Source organism: Canis lupus, chromosome 4 (genome assembly GCF_048164855.1).
Source record: "Canis lupus baileyi chromosome 4, mCanLup2.hap1, whole genome shotgun sequence".
In the NCBI taxonomy this organism is placed as follows: domain Eukaryota; kingdom Metazoa; phylum Chordata; class Mammalia; order Carnivora; family Canidae; genus Canis; species Canis lupus.
In genome coordinates this window covers 29,737,420-29,754,606 of record NC_132841.1, presented here as the reverse complement: position 1 = coordinate 29,754,606, position 17,187 = coordinate 29,737,420, and the positions used below count along the sequence as shown (strand labels likewise).

The window sequence follows — 17,187 nt, the reverse complement described above, 5'->3', positions numbered from 1 at the left end:
AGGGAGGCTGGGGGACAGAAGAGGGAAGGGGACAAGATCCAGCAAGCACATGGCTTCAAGGAAGGTCTAGTCGGATCCACAGGGAAGACTCTGGAACACTGACCACACAGCAGCACAGAGGTTGTCCTGCGAGGGCTGTGAGCACTCGGTCCTTGGTTGTGGGGTTCCTGGCAGGGGTGTAGGGGTTGGAGTGGGGGTGACCTTCCAGGCAAGGAGGTCCCTGTCTGCTGACAGCAGTTCACTGGTGAACAGAGGGTGTGAGCTATGCGTGCCAGGTGCAGGAGGGAGCTCCACAGGACCTCGCTGCCACAGGAAGCCACCAAGATGACAAAGAAGGCACCATCAGGGGCACTCGAGGAGAACTAAAGACCCAATGGACAGGTTGGCCCTGGAATCCAAGAGAAGAGTTTCAGGGAGGAAGGGCAACCATTGAATGCAGCGCTGGGAGCCAGTCTCCAAGAGCAACGGGCTGTTAGGCCTCACGATCCCAGGGCCCGAAGCCCCAGACCCAGGGAAGTTACCGGAAGGGGGCGGGCTGGTGGGGTGAAGCCCTTCCCATGAGAGAAGGAGGTTGTGGTGTCAGGGGCTGGGGAGGAGCTGGCTCTGACTGCAGAAGGGACACCACATCCTCTGGGTCTGGACAGAAGAAGATAAGGCTGAGGGAGGGCGGAGGTAGGGTTGTGGGACAGGGAACACGTCTAGGTGATGGTTGGGTAACCTGCTTAGAGCTTGGTGGTTGAACAAGAAGCTGGAGCACAAGACAGGACAAGGGACATGGGTGGATGGCGGGGAGGGGCATGGAGACTATGCTCTGACTATGCCAGAGACCCTCAGTGACCTGCGGGACTAAGTGACTTTCCCCAACAGCACCCTGTGGTCCTATGTGGAGGGACAGTCACTGGATTCGGGGGTGGGGGTGGGGGGCTTCGAGGGGCGGGTTGCGAAGACCAGAAACTCAACATGACGCCTGAGCTGGTGTGATGTCTGGCCCTGGGTGGGGGCTGCCGTCCAAGCAGCCCTGGGCCAGGCCCTTGTCCTTAAGGACTTTGCGTTCTAGGCCCGGAGAAGGAAGTGACCCATCGGGGAGGAGTTACTGGGGTGGGGTGGGCAGGTCCCCAGGCAGCCACAGGCCTGTATTTAGCTGGTTTGCTTTTTATGTAAAGTTAGGGGAGCATTGGGGCCTGCCTCTCCCTCCCCACCCCCTGCCCACTTCCTGCCTTTCAGGCAATGGCATTCAGACTTTTTGTTTTCAACCACAACCCACAAGTAAGAATTAGTTTTACATCATGATTCAGCAGACACACAGACACAACTGCAACCAAAGTTTCACGATCCATCCCCACCCTGACCCCGTTCCCCTACAGACTGCTCTTGGTGTTCTCCTTTCTTCTCATCCATTTCCTCGAGGAGTGCCCCCCCTCATCATCCCAGGGGATTTCACGGGTTCCTCTGCGCTATGGGGGCTCAGGAGGTCACTCCTCTAGGAGGGGTGTCGGCTCTCACAGCAAACGCCTCCTGCCCTCCTGAGGCTGGCTTAGCAGGGACCAGAATTCCACTTTTAATGTAACTTCCCCCCTCCCCCACCCCTTTCATCACCCCATGATGAGAAGCCCCATGGGCGGGGGACTTCCAGGCACCCAGTTCCTTACAGGCAGTCCCGGAGCTGCTGGAATGGCACCGCCACCCCCACACTTAGGAGGCCCGCACACTCTCCTGCTCTGCATTTCGGCACCCACTCCAGACACACTCCAGGGGATCTATTTTTGGGGCGCCTACCAGACCCCACTTCCTTCTTTGAACTCGCCCTCAGCCAGTCCTCGTGGAGGGAAGGCTGGGCAGCCCTATCTGTTCTGTTCCTGTGGCCAGGCCCGGAGCTGAGTGGAAGGGGGGCCGTGACCTGCTGCTGGGCTCCGCGAATCAGACTCACTTCCCCAAACTCCAGTGGGAGACACAGGGACGGCAGGGAGTTTGTGTCAGGGCTGAGGCTTTAAGAATAGTTAAGACAGGGATCCCTGGGTGGCGCAGTGGTTTGGCGCCTGCCTTTGGCCCAGGGCGCGATCCTGGAGACCCGGGATCGAGTCCCGCGTCGGGCTCCCGGTGCATGGAGCCTGCTTCTCCCTCTGCCTGTGTCTCTGCCTCTCTCTCTCTCCGTGTGTCTCTCACGAATAAATAAATAAAATCTTTAAAAAAAAAAAAAAAAAAGAATAGTTAAGACAGTGGCCTGGGTGGCTCAGCAGTTGGGTCTTGAGATCGAGTCCTGCACTGGGCTCCCCAGAGGGAGCCTGCTTCTCCCTCCGCCTGTGTCCTTGGTTCTGTGTCCCCATGAATAAATAAATGAAAAGGTCTTTAAAAAAAAAAAAAAGACAGTGGCCTAGGTGGGGGCCGCGGCTACAGACGCCCACCTAAAGCACAGCCCCTCTGGGGTTTGGGATTAATAGGTTCCTGCTCCATAAACCCAGAAAACCCACAAGGGGCTTGCTCTCAGGGCCCGGCCAGCACTGCACACCCTCCCTGAGACCCCAGCAGTCCCACTGCCAGGAGTGGGGTCTATAGCAGATGGGGGTCCCACCCAAAGGTGCTCTGGGTTCTGAGCATGATCCCGACTCCAGGTGCCAGGGCCTCCTCCAGGGCCCCCCCAAGGGAGGGGCTTCTCCAGTTCAACACCAAACCACCTGACCGCTGGCTTGCTTTCTGTTTTGTTTTGGTTTTTTTTTTTTTTTTTTGTGGGGGGGTCTTTTTGCCGGGGGATTAGGCAGGGGTGGTGGTTTAGAAGCAGAAACAAACACCCAAACCACTCCTTAAAATTCACAAAATAGCTAATTCGCCAAACCTTCGTTTTTTGTCAATTTATTTAGAAAACAATTAACATGGGCAAATGAGATACCTCAGTGTTACAACAGAGTATAGAAATGTCTAGCAATAGTCAAATAATTTGATCTTTAAATACAAAATAACCACATGAACACCTAATATACAGGTTTCATCTGAATACATATTTATTAGATAAATATTAGAGGTTGTCACATCATCTAACTACATACAGCTTTGCAAGACTAGAAATCACAATTAGTTTTCTGACCAGTTTTAAAGTATGAAATGATTGCATTGTACATAGATGTACAAAGACGATGACGGCTTCTGTGGGAGTTACTTCAGGCTGCACTGTGGGTGTGTTTATGTGTGTACGTGTGAATCACCTGCAATCATGATATCAAAAAATTATACAAAGTATGAATTTGGTTACAATTTTCTTCTGAAATCCCCGTTTCTTTTCATTATTTCCATAGCACCCTAAAAATACACAGGTGGCAGACTAGTACACTGAAGCTAAATAGTACATGTAGGTAAAATAAAAACAAAACAGAACAAAAATTCCTTTCCACACAGGGTCAGAGTATATTACATGAGACAAATGTGTGAAGAAGAGAGACCTCACAAACGCTAACAAACAGGATCTAGTTTTTCCACGTCAAGATGGAGTTCCAAGCCTTTTTTTTGTGTTTTTGTTTTGTTTTGTTCCGTAAAATAAAAACAATACACATTCCAAGGGAAATGAATGCATCTGTTAACGTGTCTCTATTTCTCATTTACATATGTACACACGTCCCTTGAGTCGCTGCTGCTGACATCATCCTGTCTAGATGGTCAGGTCGAGGGAGCAGACGTGTAGCTCTCTGGGGTGGGGGGTGTTTCAGGCTTCCGTGAGGGAGAAAGTATTAGAAGTTTCTTAAAAAATAAAATGGCTACAGGGAAACATGATACACGGGTAAAGCTTCGAACCAAGAAGATGGGGGTGATTGCCTGTACTCGGGCCTTCCCGCCTGCCCGCTGGCGCCCTGTCCGTCTCGTGGAGTGGCAGCAGAAACGTGTCTATGGCCCGGGTGGATGCTCGTCATGGAGAAGTGGCTTGATGAGGCCTCGTTTTTGCTGAGGTTACTTATGGCTCCAAGTAGTCGTCCAAAAGGATGAGGGAAGCATCTCCCCAGAGTTCAGGACCACCCCCAGCTCGGGGAGGCTGTGGCCACCTGAATCTGTCACCCGCCGGGGCTTGTGTCACCAGCCCCCGGACACCTGTTTGCTCCCTCAACCCCTGGCCTGGCTCCAAGACCAGCCTGGGAGTGTACGTCCCCAGAGCACGGGCTTCAGGCACCACGGTTCGGGAAAGCTCTTTGCCCAGCTTGCTGGTGGAGGTTCGCTTGGGAGGGGCCCCAGGAAACCTGCCTCTGGTACCAAGCCCTGGCTTCCGCGGAGATGGTCGAGGGAGGTGCCCAGAGCCCGGGCTGTGGGGAGCAGATCGACCCTCTGGACTAGAAAGAAAGCTGTGGGTAGGTCGGTGAGCAGAGTGGGGACACCCGGTAAGAACCAGAGTGGACCCCTAGGCCTTTCTGGGAAAAAGTAGCACAGCAGGAAGCAGGAACTTCTAAGGAAGGCATTTTTAAGTCTGAACATTCCCAGATGGCCTAACGTGGAGTGTGGCCACCTGCCAGGGCTCTCGGCCACCGGGCAAGGACGGCCACGTGCTACCTGGCATCGTCTAGTCCCCACCAGCCGACCGGGGATGGCTCTGAACGGTGGGCGGCCTGATCGAACTCACGGTACAGCCACCCACGCACTTTGTCCCTTCATCTGTACAAATAGCCCTGGTTGCTTTTTTGTTTTTGTTTGTTGTTTTTTAAAAAAAAGGACTCGGTCTTTGTTGTTGAGTCAAGGTATTTTAAAAACACCAGCAAAGGCTATAACCAGGTCGTGAAAATGTTGAGTATTATCAAAGACGATACTAAAATATTCACAAAGATATTTACAAAAGCAATTCTTAAAATAATCGATTTGCATACTGAACACCACGCTGTTTGAAAAAACCTCGACAACGGGACAAAGGAAAGAAGGGCCGGGGACCATGGCAGCTTTCCTACAGAAAACCTCGCGCCGGCTGTCTGGTACAGCGCCTGGAAACCAACAGCTGGGGCCACTGCACGGGTCAGATCCAGGGGAGTGCTGGGGACCACCCGCCGCAGGGGGTGGACGGGCAGATGGAGAACGCGGGACAGTGGACGGGAAGCGGGGGGGGGGGGGGCCCAGGCAGCAGCAGGGAGGGGCGCAACGAATTCACAGACGTGACCCAAGTGACCTGCGGGCCCAGCAGCATCACAGGCCAGGCGGCTTAGGTGGGGGTGGGGGTGGGGTGGGGGCACAGAGGACCCCCCCCCAAACAAAACGGACGCCCGAACAAGCTACCCGGGAGACTCCGAGAGCAGGAAGCCGGATGGAGCAAAGCAGTGGAGGGAAACCAGAGGCTGCTTCTGCTCGAGTGAGCAGGAGTGTGGGCAGCTTTGCAGGGCGGAGGGACAGGGTGGGGGTGGTAGGGGGGGCACAGCCGGGGGCAGCACAGAGACACCACATGAGGCTGGCGAGCACATTCTGGCACATTCCGGGGCACAGGGGCCCATGAGACACCCGCGGGCGCCCTGGGGTTCCTGCTGCCCGCACCCCGCACCCCCTCGCCTCTCCGCCGGCGTGCCCCCGGCCGTCAGGGTGGGCGAAGGAGAACGGGGCCCAGGGGTGTGGGTGTCCCCTAACAGTCTGGGAGTGGTGGGTGGGGGCAGGAGGAAGGACACGGGACGCATGGAGAGAAATGGGTTGTTCGCCATCCAAGTCCACCTGGCCCTTCCCTTAGATGACCGCGGAGCCGATTCGTCGTGACAAGCCGGGGCGGCTGGGAGCGACAGGAGTCGCTGGTCCTCTCGGCCCCCCTGGCCCCTGCCCCCTGCAGCGGGGGCACGAGGATTCCCGGGGCGCTCTCTGCTCACTCGGCCCGCCGCCCCCCGCCCTGAGGCCGGAGTCCAGGGGTCGTGGGGCCCGCTGCGCCGTCCTGGCCCCGAGGGGGCCCTGACCCCCTTCCCCACCAGCCCCAAGCCGAATGGCACACCCTCTCTCAAACACAGCGTCTTGTCCTGTTCGTCTGCTTTCTGAGAGAGCGCGTTGACAGGGTCTCTTGGCTTAGAAGTCAGGGGTCAAAGCGCTGACCTTGCCCCCGAGAGAGTTCTCTTTCCCAGAGGTTTGTGCTTTTCTGTGGGTGGTGGTGGTGGTGGTGGTGGTGGTGGTGGCTGGGCTGCTCTCACTGCCGCCAACCGTCACTGTTCCTCCAAGGCTCAGGGGGCCTGCCTGGGTCTCGGGGTGCCCCTCTCTCAGGCTCACAGTCACTTGAAGGAGGCTCTGGGCCGGGAAGCAGGGAGGCAGGGTTACAGTTTAGAAACCGGAAGAACCTCAGGGGGCACTGGAGGGTCGTTTGGAATCAGCACACACAGAGGGACCGGGAAGCCTTCGTCCGCGTGTGCCCCTGAATCTCTCGCTGGGCCGGTTCCCCACCACGAGGGGCGTCTTCAGGGCCTCTGCTCCGGGCACGGGCACCAGACCCACAGCGCCTTCACCCTGCACCCTCCCGCCCCTCCGCTCTGAGAAGGCCGCAGCAGGGGCGGTCGGAGGGCATGGGCTCCCAGTGGCAAAGTGTGTGTGGGGCAGACGGGGAAGGAGGCAGAGTGGGGAGGGATGGCCCCAATGGAGGGGCGGGCTTCAGTTGTTCTCAAAGAGAGACAGGAGGTCATCGTTACTATTGCTCGGCAGGTCAGGGGGATCCAGGTACGAGAGGAGCTCATCGGGATTTGTGAGTTCTGGAAGGAGCTGGAAAAGAAGTACAGAAGCCCAGATGAGGTGTCAGCTGAGGGGCAGGGGCGGCCCAGGGTGAGGACTGCGGGGGCACGTGCCCCCTACCTGCTTCCCAGGGTCCTGGCCACACAGGGGACACTAACTGTGCTGGCTGTCCTCAAAGGCACCCAGGCCACTGTGCTAGTCTGAGGCACCCCCGTGCTTACTTGCAGCGCAGGAGAGGGGGACCCTTGGCCCACCAGCTGGGAAGGCTCATGGCAGGTCAAGGGGCTTTCTCTTGATCCCAGTGTTTCTCTGGCCCCAAGACCCTGCCAAGAGGAAGTGGGGGGGGGTGTCCCACGTGCCTCCCAGTGGAAACCACGTGGCTTTGCACGTGAGGCCGGGTGGTTGTGGCTCTCGCCACCCTGGACCTCCCCTCAAGAGCTCACTGCTCCCTGGTGAGCCTATGACTGGAGGGCCACATGGCAGGATCCTCCCCTGCGGCCCCTGGGCCCCGGCTGCACGCCGTCTTGCCCTCCACTGCGAGGTCCCCGAGGTCTTTTTGTCACACGGAGGATCCTCGTGCACCCGAAAGCACTCCCACTGGCCTGGTCTGGGGAACAGAGCCAGGTGAGAATCCCAGATGGCCGCACCACTGAATAAACCCCATTCACCAGAAAGACGGACACCGCCCGGTTGAGGGGGGACGGTGGGGCTGGGGCATGACGATGAGCAGGCCTCGGCTCTGGAAATCGACAGCCGAGGGGCGTGGGGCGGCAGGGACAAGTGCCGCCTCCCTTCCTGGCCAACCCTAGCCAGCTGCACGGCCCCCCGTCACACGGGGCCTCCTCCCAGCCCGCTTTCCAGACCACATTCAGGTCCCCGGGGTCGGGGTGGGGGGGGGACACACCCCTGAATCTCCATCACCCGCTGCTGCCCCGGTAACCCTGGCACGACCCGAGGCTGGTCCTACTGTCACCCCACACGGGGGCCTTTCTCAGAGTGAGCGATGGAGCGAGCAGAAGCACAGGACATGGACAACGCACGGACGGGAAACTGGACAGACATACAGCAGCGAGACAGACAGAAGGACCCTGTGACTCCAGCCCCTCCCCTGCCTCAGGCCAGAGTGTGGCAGACGCTGAGATGGCAAAGCTTGATGTTGGGGGGCGGGGAGTGGGGGTCAGAAGAAGGGCAGGGGCCTCCCTGTGCTTCCTCCAGAACCCTGCCCCGGGGTGGGGGGGACTCTGTGAGGGCCTGGGGGGACGGGGGAAGGGGCAGGACTGTGTCGGAGGGGACCAGAGGGCAGGCGCCGGCAAGGTCAGGGAAAGGACGCTGGGACCCTCGGGGAGGCTTCCCCGTTGCGGGGTTCCCTGGTCCTGGAGCCAGGGGAGGCAGGCTGGCTAGGCCCACCCACCACCCACCCACCCCCTCCACCCTGGGCCTTGAGCCCTCGACACCCACCCCTGCTCTCGGGCAGGTCCCGGCACCAGGCCTCGCCCCAGGCCAAGGCCGGCGGTGACCCCAACTTACATCCAGCGAAGGCTCCGGCATGTCGGATGCTCCCTGCGCTCCGGCCTGACCCTCTAAGGCTGAGGAGGGGTTAAAGGTCAGGTCACTGTGTGGATGGTTGCTGGGAGCGGCCTGTGGCGGTTGCCGGGGAGGCTGGGAAGGAGGAGGAGGAGCCCCACTGTGATGTAATGGAGGCCCTGACTGGCTGCTGGGGTGTGGGACGTGCAAACCTTGTTGTATGGAGGGATGGGGCTGGTCAGAACTGCCAGCGTGTGGCATCTGTGGAGGAGGAGAGAGCAGGAGAGAAGAAATGTGAGGTGACGAGGTACAGCGACGAGATGCCTGGAGAAATGAAAACCAAACAAAAACCAGAAAAATAACAAACCCCCAAAACAAAGCCACCCCCTCACGAAGCTCGATGCTTGTTGTTGCTATTGCTTTGCAGAGAAACAAACAAACAAAAAAGTCCTCCCCCAGAACTGCAGGTCACGGGGGCTGTGGAGAGGGAGGCCCCGCGGGCCCGGGAGGGGCGGCCAGGGGCTGGGACGCGGGCGGGCAGAGTGGGCCGGGCCCCGCCAGCCTCTGCCCCCGGACCCCGGCTCCACAACGAACAGCAAGGGCAGGATGGAGAAGCGAAATGGGCATGTTTCCAGGGAGCGGGAGGCGGGAGGCGGGAGGGTGCTGCTGGCGGCGTGGTGCAGGCCCCGGGGCCAGGGCAGCGGGGAGCAGACACGGACAGACAACACGGGCAGGCGTGCAGCTTGGGACGCTCGGCCCCCCGCGGGCCGCTCGTGGGCGACGCTGGACACGGAGGGGCCTCTGGGGGCCCCAGGCGGCGGCGGTGGCGGCCGGCACCTCGGGACAAGCCCCGGCCGCCTGGGGTGGGGTGCAAATGGAGCCGAGTCAGAGGGGCAGAGCACGGGCTTCGCCGCAATGCCAGAGCCTTCCTGTCGGGCATCCACCCAGGCGGCAACAAGCCGAATCCCCAGGGGCCGGGGCCGAGGAAGGCAGGCCTGTCCATCCCCGCCCTGGCGTGAGGGGTCACCCGGGGGTTGGCCGGGTTGGGGGGGGTGCTTGCTGGCTCTGGGGCAGGTAGCACTTCCCGGACAGATAAACTAGACGCACGGAAACCCTGGGGCTGTAGCTGCGCAGGGGGCCACGCGGTGGGTGACATTTACACCTCCCGCGGGTCTGTGCGCTGCCCCAAGCAGCCTCCCGCCCGAGCTCAGATCTGGGAGCACAAGCCCACACCCTTGCCCCCCAGCCAGCACCCCGACAGGTCCCCCAGCCCCACTCGCACTGTTCTAGTCAAGGGGACACCGGCTAGCCAGGCCCCGGTGAGCAGAGGTCTCCCAGGTCTCTCGTACCTTCCCACCCGCCCCATCTTCCAAGCCACACAGACATTTTGTCTTCCTTTGTGGGTTTGGAGGCAGCAGCTTCATCTCCAGACCCTAGTTCCTCTTCCTGTTCCTACTGAAGCCGCTCCCAGGCCTTGGGGTGCTCAATCTGACTAGTCCCAGGCCTTGCGGCGGCCCCCGCCCCTCCTGAGACCTGACTGCATGTGGGACTGTGTGGGGGATGTGCACGACGTAAGACGGACGCACAGAGGCAGGAAGGATGGCCCCACACCTATGCCTGTGGGTTCCCCACTGTGCCCATTCTGGGGGACAGGGAGCGGCCCCACCCTCCCGGAGTAGCCCAGCCCAGGACAGTCGGCTCCCGGATCTGCTGACACAGCTGTCCCCCTCGGCCCTGACAACTTGCTAGAATGTCCCAGGGCCCTGACGGGCCAGGTGCTCTATGAGGCCTGCAGGTACACCTGCCAACCTACCACCTGGCCTACAAGAGAGAGTCCTCTGGCAAACCCACGCCTGACTGGAGCCTTTGTGGCAGTGCCTGCACGTGGGGGCATCCTTCCTGGGGGGTGGGGGGTTGCTCAGCCAGGGCCAGGCTGCTCTGCTGTAGGGCAGCTTATCTGTGACTGCACCACCCCTCACGCACAGCTGTCCTTCTGGGTCCAGCTGCCATCTAGCGGAAGCCCAGAAATGGGGGAGGACAGTGCCTAACTGGGGAGCCTCCTGGGGGTGCTGTGAAGTCAACTCAAGGGCTTTGGTCCCGGGACGCCTGGGTGGCTCAGTGGTTGAGCATCTGCCTTTGGCTCAGGGTGTGGTCCCGGGGGTCCTGGCATCAAGCCCCACATCGGGTCCACTGCAGGGAGCCTGCTTTGCCCTCTGCCTTTGTCTCTGCCTCTCGAAGGGATAGATAGATAGATAGATAGATAGATAGATAGATAGATAGATAGATAGATCGATCTAAAAAAAAAGGGGGGTGGTGGTGCTTAGGTCCCTCTGCAAAGACCAGACCCCAGGTGGCAGGGCTAAGAAGGCAAGAGGAAGTCCTGTTGGACCCAGAAGGACGTGGCATCCTGTTGCCATTTGCTGGAGCTGAGAACCGTGAGCCAGGGTGTGTGATGTGTGAGGGGTGTGATCTGGGTGGCTCCTGGGCCAGGAATGCTGAGAAAGGGGGAGCTAGGAGAGAGGCCCCCTGAAGTCAGAAAGCAACTTGTAAAACTGTGTCTGGAGCCCCCACGGCGGCTCTGCGTGGCGTGGCATTCCGGGGTTCCACAGGGAAGTCGCTACACCGCCCCCCCACCCAGAAGCCTTCCGGTTAACAGTCACTCCTGCTCTGGCCCACACGTCGGCTACGGGCAGAGCCAACTCCGTGCGGACCACAACACAACCCAGAGGCCCTCCTCCCAGGCCGCATGGTGGAAATGGGAGGGCCTGGAGCCTCTGGCTCTGTGTAGGCCGGCCCACCCTGCCCGGCCCTCTGGGACTGCTCCGTCCTCCTCAGGGGAGACACCGGGCTCAAGTCAGGCCTCAGGTCTCCCCAAACTTCAACTCCCTCCCTCCGAGCCCCACCAGAACTTCTGCTCCATTGACACAAGCAAGGGCTGTGTCCGTGCTGCTCACAGTGGGTACACAGGCTGGCCGGGAGCACAGGCCCCGGAAATGTCCGCTAAGTTGAAGGAAACTGTGCAGTGCTCATGAGATGAGGCCCCGGGGCGGATGGCCGGGCCTCCTACCACGGGGGTGTGTGTGTCACACTGTGACATGGGACGAGAAGTGAATATTCTCAGGCTATGCAGAATTGCCAGCAAGAGGCAGGGGTACCCTAAAGATTCAGAGCCCTGGGGAGCAAGGGCCTGGGTCTGAGACAAAATCCTAGATGGCTGGGGCTCCAGAGAGCCAGCAGGAGAGTGTAAGTCAGAGAGAGGGGCTGCGGGGGGTGCTGGGTGCACGTGGGAGGTGGGCCTGTGCACACGCAGCGTGTGCAGATGGGAGCCTGCAGCTCCCCCCACCTGAGAATCCAGTGTCCTGTGTGAAAACAGCCAAGTCTGAGGATGCCCATGGGCCGTGAGACCCAGCCTGGGTCAGGCCTCTCCCTCCCCCTGAGCCCCCAGACCCAAGTTCTCAGTCCCCCTTTGCCCAGGAGGGAACCAGGCGAACACCGGCAAGGTCCTCGGGGAGCCCTCTGCTCCCATCAGCCCCACACAGAGGATGGGGACGGAGGGGACGGGGCGGGGTTGGGGGTCAGGCCGGGGAAGAGGTACTCACAGTTTCCTGCATGGGGTGACTGAGGGGTTTCTCGAGGGCGGCCATGTTGTTGGGCATGTCCGGAGGGTGGGAGAGCTGGGGGGGCCCGTGCATGAAGTCGTTCATGGACGTCCCGCCAGGGTTTCCATGGGGGAAGTCAAAGTTGCCATGGCCCTGGTAGTTGTTGCCTGGGGAGGGGACAAAACGGCAGCGGGGCAGCGTCACCCAGAGGGAAAGACGGCCATGGCGGGGCGGGGTGGGGGGCGGTGTAGATGTTAAGATCTAGGTCTTGCCCTGGAGTCGGCCTCAGACCTCCAGCCTGTACAACAGGGCGGCGGTGCAGCCCCTGGCGGGGCCTGGCACCAAGGAGCCGCTGTAGAGTTATGAGGGGGTGCAGGATTTGAGCAAGGGGTGAGCCAGGGCGGCGGCAGGGGAGGGGAGCCCGAGGCCCAAGTCTGAGCCCTCTCCAGGACCTGTCTCCCCACTGCCCCCACGTGGTTGCACCTCGTCAGTGGGAAGACCCCAGCCCACGCTGGGACGTTGGGATCTGCTAGGTCTGCAAAGAAAGATGCATCAGACTCGAGATGACGCCATTAGACGTCGGCCATCTGGCTTCCCTGCCACGGCTCCCCACGCCACACGGCTGGAGCAAGGAATCAGAGGAGCTGCATGAGGGAAACCTGGGGCCCTCTGCATACTGCGGGACCCCGCTCTATGGGTTAACCCCTCTGGGCCTCTAATCATCTGGCTCCTGGGAGGCGCTGCCATCCACTGTGTTGAAGGGGGCTGGGGACTTTTAGGAACCCAGGGCAGTACGGGATAGCTGGTCTGTGCAATAGGGAGCGTGAGAGGCAGCGATGGTGACCTCGGTGCCCAAAGACTGTGCTAGAAGGATGAGAGTGTTGCAGAGACAGCGACAATATAGATGTCACAGAGAAACGTGGGAGGGAGGGGGAAGGACCGAGAACTCTAGGTGCGACTGCTCCGTTAGTGACCCCAGCCAATCACGCTCCAAGAAAGTCAAGGAGCTGGCCCCTGGTGCTCAAAGAGGCGGGCAGGGCAGGGTGGGAGAGGCAGGAGGTTGGCTCACGGGGCAGCTCCTCACCAGGCCTTCCCAGCTGGGTGCTGATCCACAGATCTGGATGGAACCCGGTAGCAAAGGAGAGGAGGAAGGAGCTGAATGGGCCAGTGTACCCCCAAGTCCAGTGACACGGGTTGTATTTTGGGGGGTGAGTGTTACCACGACCCACCCTGCACCACCCTCCCACATGAGCCCAGAAATCCTGGGCCTGTGGCTGGGCCTCCTGTCTCCCTCCTTGTCCAGCATCACCTACCTTGGTTGCTGTAGTCGTTGGAGCTGGTGCCCCCCGGTGGAGGCGGGAGTGGGTAGGGGGATGGGCCGGGGCCCAGGGCTGCGATCATTTCCATGACGTTGGGCATGATCATCTGGCTGGGACTCATGGTCTTGAACCGCTTGGAGGGGATGCCATCCGGGTCATCTTTAATGTGCAGGTCTGACTTGATGGGGACTGGCCGCCAGCTGCACGTGGGGTCGATGGTGACCTCTTCAAACTCGGAGCTGGGGGGAGTAAGGGGGCAGCACTGAGGTCCCGGGACACGAGAGCCTCCACTCAGACAGACACTGAGGTGTCCCTGCCCAGGGCCCCCGTCCCCATTCTTGCCACGCTCTACATAGGACAGAGGTGTCAGAAATTTTGACAGGGAGACTAAGGTGAGGAAGAGCACGCAGCCGGGCACCGGGCAGCTGGCCCCGAGGCCTCCCACCCAGGGAGCAGCTGTCTAGGGCACTGTCTTGCTCTGGCTGGGTCTGGTCCTTTCTGGAAAGTTCATCGGCCCCCAGGTAGAGTCACAGAGTGACAGCTCTGCCAGCCTGGGGGTGCATCCCCATGTCCACTACCCCATCCCCACATTTCCCTCACTGGGTGGCGGGAGGGGAGCACTTACTGTTGGATGGCGTTCAGGATGCCCCACATGTACTGATCCACCTCCAGGCCCTCAAGCAGAGCGGTTTTACTGGAAAAAAAAAGGGGGGCAGTGCTTGGCCTTTGCTTTTGGACCCTAGAGACTAGAGGCACAACCCAGCCCTCCCCACAGGGTCAAAGGGCCTCTGCCTCTGCTGCTGGTTCCTCCTGCAGGAGTGACAGGAGAAGGCTGGCTCATGACAGGTGGGTGACAGCCCCTGTGTCCAAGCTCCTCTGCAAGGTCTGGGTTCTCCGTTGGGCTTTCAGGGCAGGGGCGGGTGGCTGGACCCTCCAGAGGCTAGGTGGGGAAGCTCCTGCCAGGGTGGGTGTGACTCACTTGCACACAGGACACCTCCAGGTCCCTCTCTCGCAATTCAGCTGCAGGTACGACTCCAGGTCAAAGCACTGCAGAGGCCGGGAGACAGGCAGACAGACACGCAGGTGAGAAGATGCAGAGATGCAAGTGCCGCTGCCGCTGGGACCCTTAGGAAGCTCTCCCAGCGGGGTCGGAGAGACTGGGGCTGGGGTGTCATGCGTGGCCATCATGTGGCCTCTCTGCTGCTCACGTGGCCAACCAGCCACACCGAGTCCCTGCACGTGTTGCTCCTCATACCTTCCGTGTGCCCCGTGGCCCTCGCCTGTGTCCTCCGAGGAGGCTTTCCGGCTGGCCCAACAGTCCCCGTCACGGACCCTGACATACAAGGGCCTGTCTCCCTAAGGCCGGGGCAGCATGGACTCCAGCCTCCCCGTTAGCCCTGTCCTGACCCCGAGAACACATCCAGGCCACTTCATCAATGTGTCAGACAAACAGGGAGCCCGGAGTCTTTGTACCCACACGGCTCTCCCAGAGGGAGGCTCTTGCCCCATCACGAAGCGCCCCAGTGGCTGAGCGTTTGCCTGGCCTGGTCCCCCCACCCGCCTCCACAGGGAAGCCTTCCTTCCCGTCTCCTGGGATTCCTTCCTGAGCCGCCCCTGTCCAGGAACTCCACCCACCGAAGTGACCCACATTTGCACACTGCTCTCCTGGAGCAACCCAGACCGTGACGGTCACTCACTCCCTGGCCACTTCCCAGCACCTGCTTGGGGCAAGGTCCCAGAACACAGCAGAGGTCGGGCACACATACCCCTACTCTCAGACTCCAAACCAGCTGTGGCTGGACTTTCAGCCACTGACATCTGGCAGGATGGGGGTGGTCTACATTGGTTCTGTGGGCTGCCTGGGAACCCAGGCTGGGGCGTACGGAGAAGATGCTCCAAGGACAAAGGATTCATTCATGATGAGGGGACATGATGAGCTGCTGCTGGCCATGGCGTGCTCTGGGGGTCAGAGCCCGGCCCCTCGGCCCCTCTGCCTGCCCCTTGCCATCCCCGCTGGACACCAGCCATCCAGCACCCCTGGACCCGCACCTGCTGGGACCACTCACCTGGACGTGCTTGCAGTCATGGCCTCGGGCAGGCAGCTGGATACGTCGGAACGTGATGGGGCACTTCAGGGACACCTTAATGGCCGTCTGCTCCACGCCGTCCTCCCCATTGAGGGTCGTGTTGCCCGACGAGGCAGCCACGCTGCTGAAATTCCGCTTGACTGTGGGGTGGGAGGCGGGGGTGGATGTGGAGCACTAGGGCCCTCCCGCACGCGCGGTCTTCCCAGCTGCGGCTCACCCACACGCTGCTTCTGCTTCTCCACTGTCCCGAGGACATTGGGCAGCCCCGGGAGTAAGGAGAGCAGCTGGGCTCAACCGAAGGGGAGCCCGGCTGTCCGGGTGCCCTGGGCCCCCACGTGTGAGGTGCGGGATGCACGTGTCCCTAGAGGTCACCATGTCAGCTTCCCAGTCGGTGGCCCGGGCCCTGCCCTCCCTGGGAAGGGGCACTTTCTACAGCACTTGCAGAAGCCCGGGCTGGCGCTTCCCCCTGATTTTCTGGGTCAGTGGAGAGCCCCTCAGGTGCTTTTGCACTTTCCTCTGCAAAGGTGGAGATGGGGAGGGACAGGTGCCCGGTGGGAGCCGAGGGCTCAAGAGGCCATGTGAGGCAGCACAAAGGGAGGAGCAGCCGTGCACCTGCGTAGTGTCCCTCGCCCACCACCTGCATGTTCCCTCCAAGAGTGGACTCTGAGCCAAGCCCATATTCCAGTTTAGCCATGAGCTGCTGAGGTGGGAAGGCCAGTCGGGAATCCACTCCTGGGCCTCCCTCCTGCGGCAGATCCCCTCTGTGCAGCTTCTAGAAGTGATCCTCTAGGTGATCGCCTCCTCCAGGAAGCTAGCCTGGCCTGTCCATACCATGGTGGTTCGTTTTAATCTGCCTCACACCCCGTGCTGGGAACCAGCCTCTCCCACCTAGGCAGGTCTCACAGACCACGCTCGTCTGGTCATCCCCTCGGCTCCAGGAGGGACAGAAACGGGGGGTGGGGACCGGTGCCAAGGAACACTCGGGCCCTGGGTTTGTGCACGGAGCCAAAGGTGGGTCCCGGGTGGACGAAGAATGACCCAGCTGCGGCCGGGGCTGGGGCTCCCTCCCTGCGCCCCCACACTCACTCTTTGTGATACAGTGCTCTGCGGGCAGGAGGCGCTTCTTGAGGAGGCCTTGCAACACGGAGCGTACGGAGGGCCGGTGGACCAGCTGCAGCACGAAGAGGTGGGACTGCCGGGAAAGAGTGTGCGCTCAGCCCCCGCCCCACGGCCCCGCCACGGCCCCCCACGTGTGCCTGAAGGCCCCTGAAGGCCAAGCACAGGACAGGGACCATGATGTGTCCTGGGGTCGCCACGTGGGGCAGCTGCCTGGGCTCTGGGCTGACACTGAAACATCCCTGGGGTGAGGTTATGGGACACCCAGCACCAGGACGGGAGCTGGCCTCGCTTCCTAACCTCGCCCAGCACAGCTCCCCACCGTGTGTCCTCCACCCTTCCTGCCAGAGGGTGTGGTCCCTGTCTTCACTCCTCTAAGAAGCCTTCCAGGATTGTACACCCCCAGGAGCCCCGACAAGCTCTTTGTTCTGACATCATTCCCCACCTTGGGACTCCTGTCTCTAGGTAGCCGTGGTGCCTTATGCTCGGTAAGGGCAGGATCAGCGGTTTTTCTTCTCCCATGTTCCCCACAGAGGGCCGGGGAGCCCGGCAGGCAATCTACTCCCACATAGGGCCCTGAGCAAGCCCTGTGTGCCAGGCCCTGATCTCTAAGGGATAGGAGGGTGGCTCAGATGTGGTCCCAGAGCAGGCCCCAGATCGGAGGGACCCATATACACACATGATTCTAAGACAGCAAGGTTGGGTAGAGAGGGGAGAAAGTTAACTCCAGACTTGATGGAGTTGGGTCTGGGTCAAAGGGTGACCAGAATATAAAAATTTCTGGTGAGTGAAGCCCCCAGCGGAAGACGGTGGTGGGCACAGGGAGACGGTATCCAGGAGGACGTGGAGGCAGGTGCGTGGAACTGTGGGGGCTGTGGTCTAAGGCTGAAAAGG

General features: G+C 60.6%; 1 protein-coding gene across 12 annotated transcripts in view; it reads right to left on the bottom strand.

The window, feature by feature from the left end:
• Positions 1–2,831: 2,831 nt before the first annotated feature.
• The window catches only part of ZMIZ1 (zinc finger MIZ-type containing 1), a 231,064-nt gene continuing 216,708 nt past the window's right edge, over positions 2,832–17,187 (bottom strand). For 11 of the 12 annotated variants that reach the window (XM_072823759.1, XM_072823764.1, XM_072823762.1 and 8 more), the window contains 8 exons: positions 16,264–16,369; positions 15,157–15,317; positions 14,070–14,137; positions 13,716–13,784; positions 13,085–13,329; positions 11,772–11,938; positions 8,176–8,433; positions 2,832–6,678 (listed from right to left, as the gene is read on the bottom strand). In XM_072823759.1, the coding sequence (XP_072679860.1) occupies positions 6,571–6,678; positions 8,176–8,433; positions 11,772–11,938; positions 13,085–13,329; positions 13,716–13,784; positions 14,070–14,137; positions 15,157–15,317; positions 16,264–16,369 (1,182 nt within the window). In that variant the 3' untranslated portion in view covers positions 2,832–6,570. The remainder of the gene's footprint in view (positions 6,679–8,175; positions 8,434–11,771; positions 11,939–13,084; positions 13,330–13,715; positions 13,785–14,069; positions 14,138–15,156; positions 15,318–16,263; positions 16,370–17,187) is intronic. The other variant, XM_072823768.1, reaches the window with a different exon arrangement.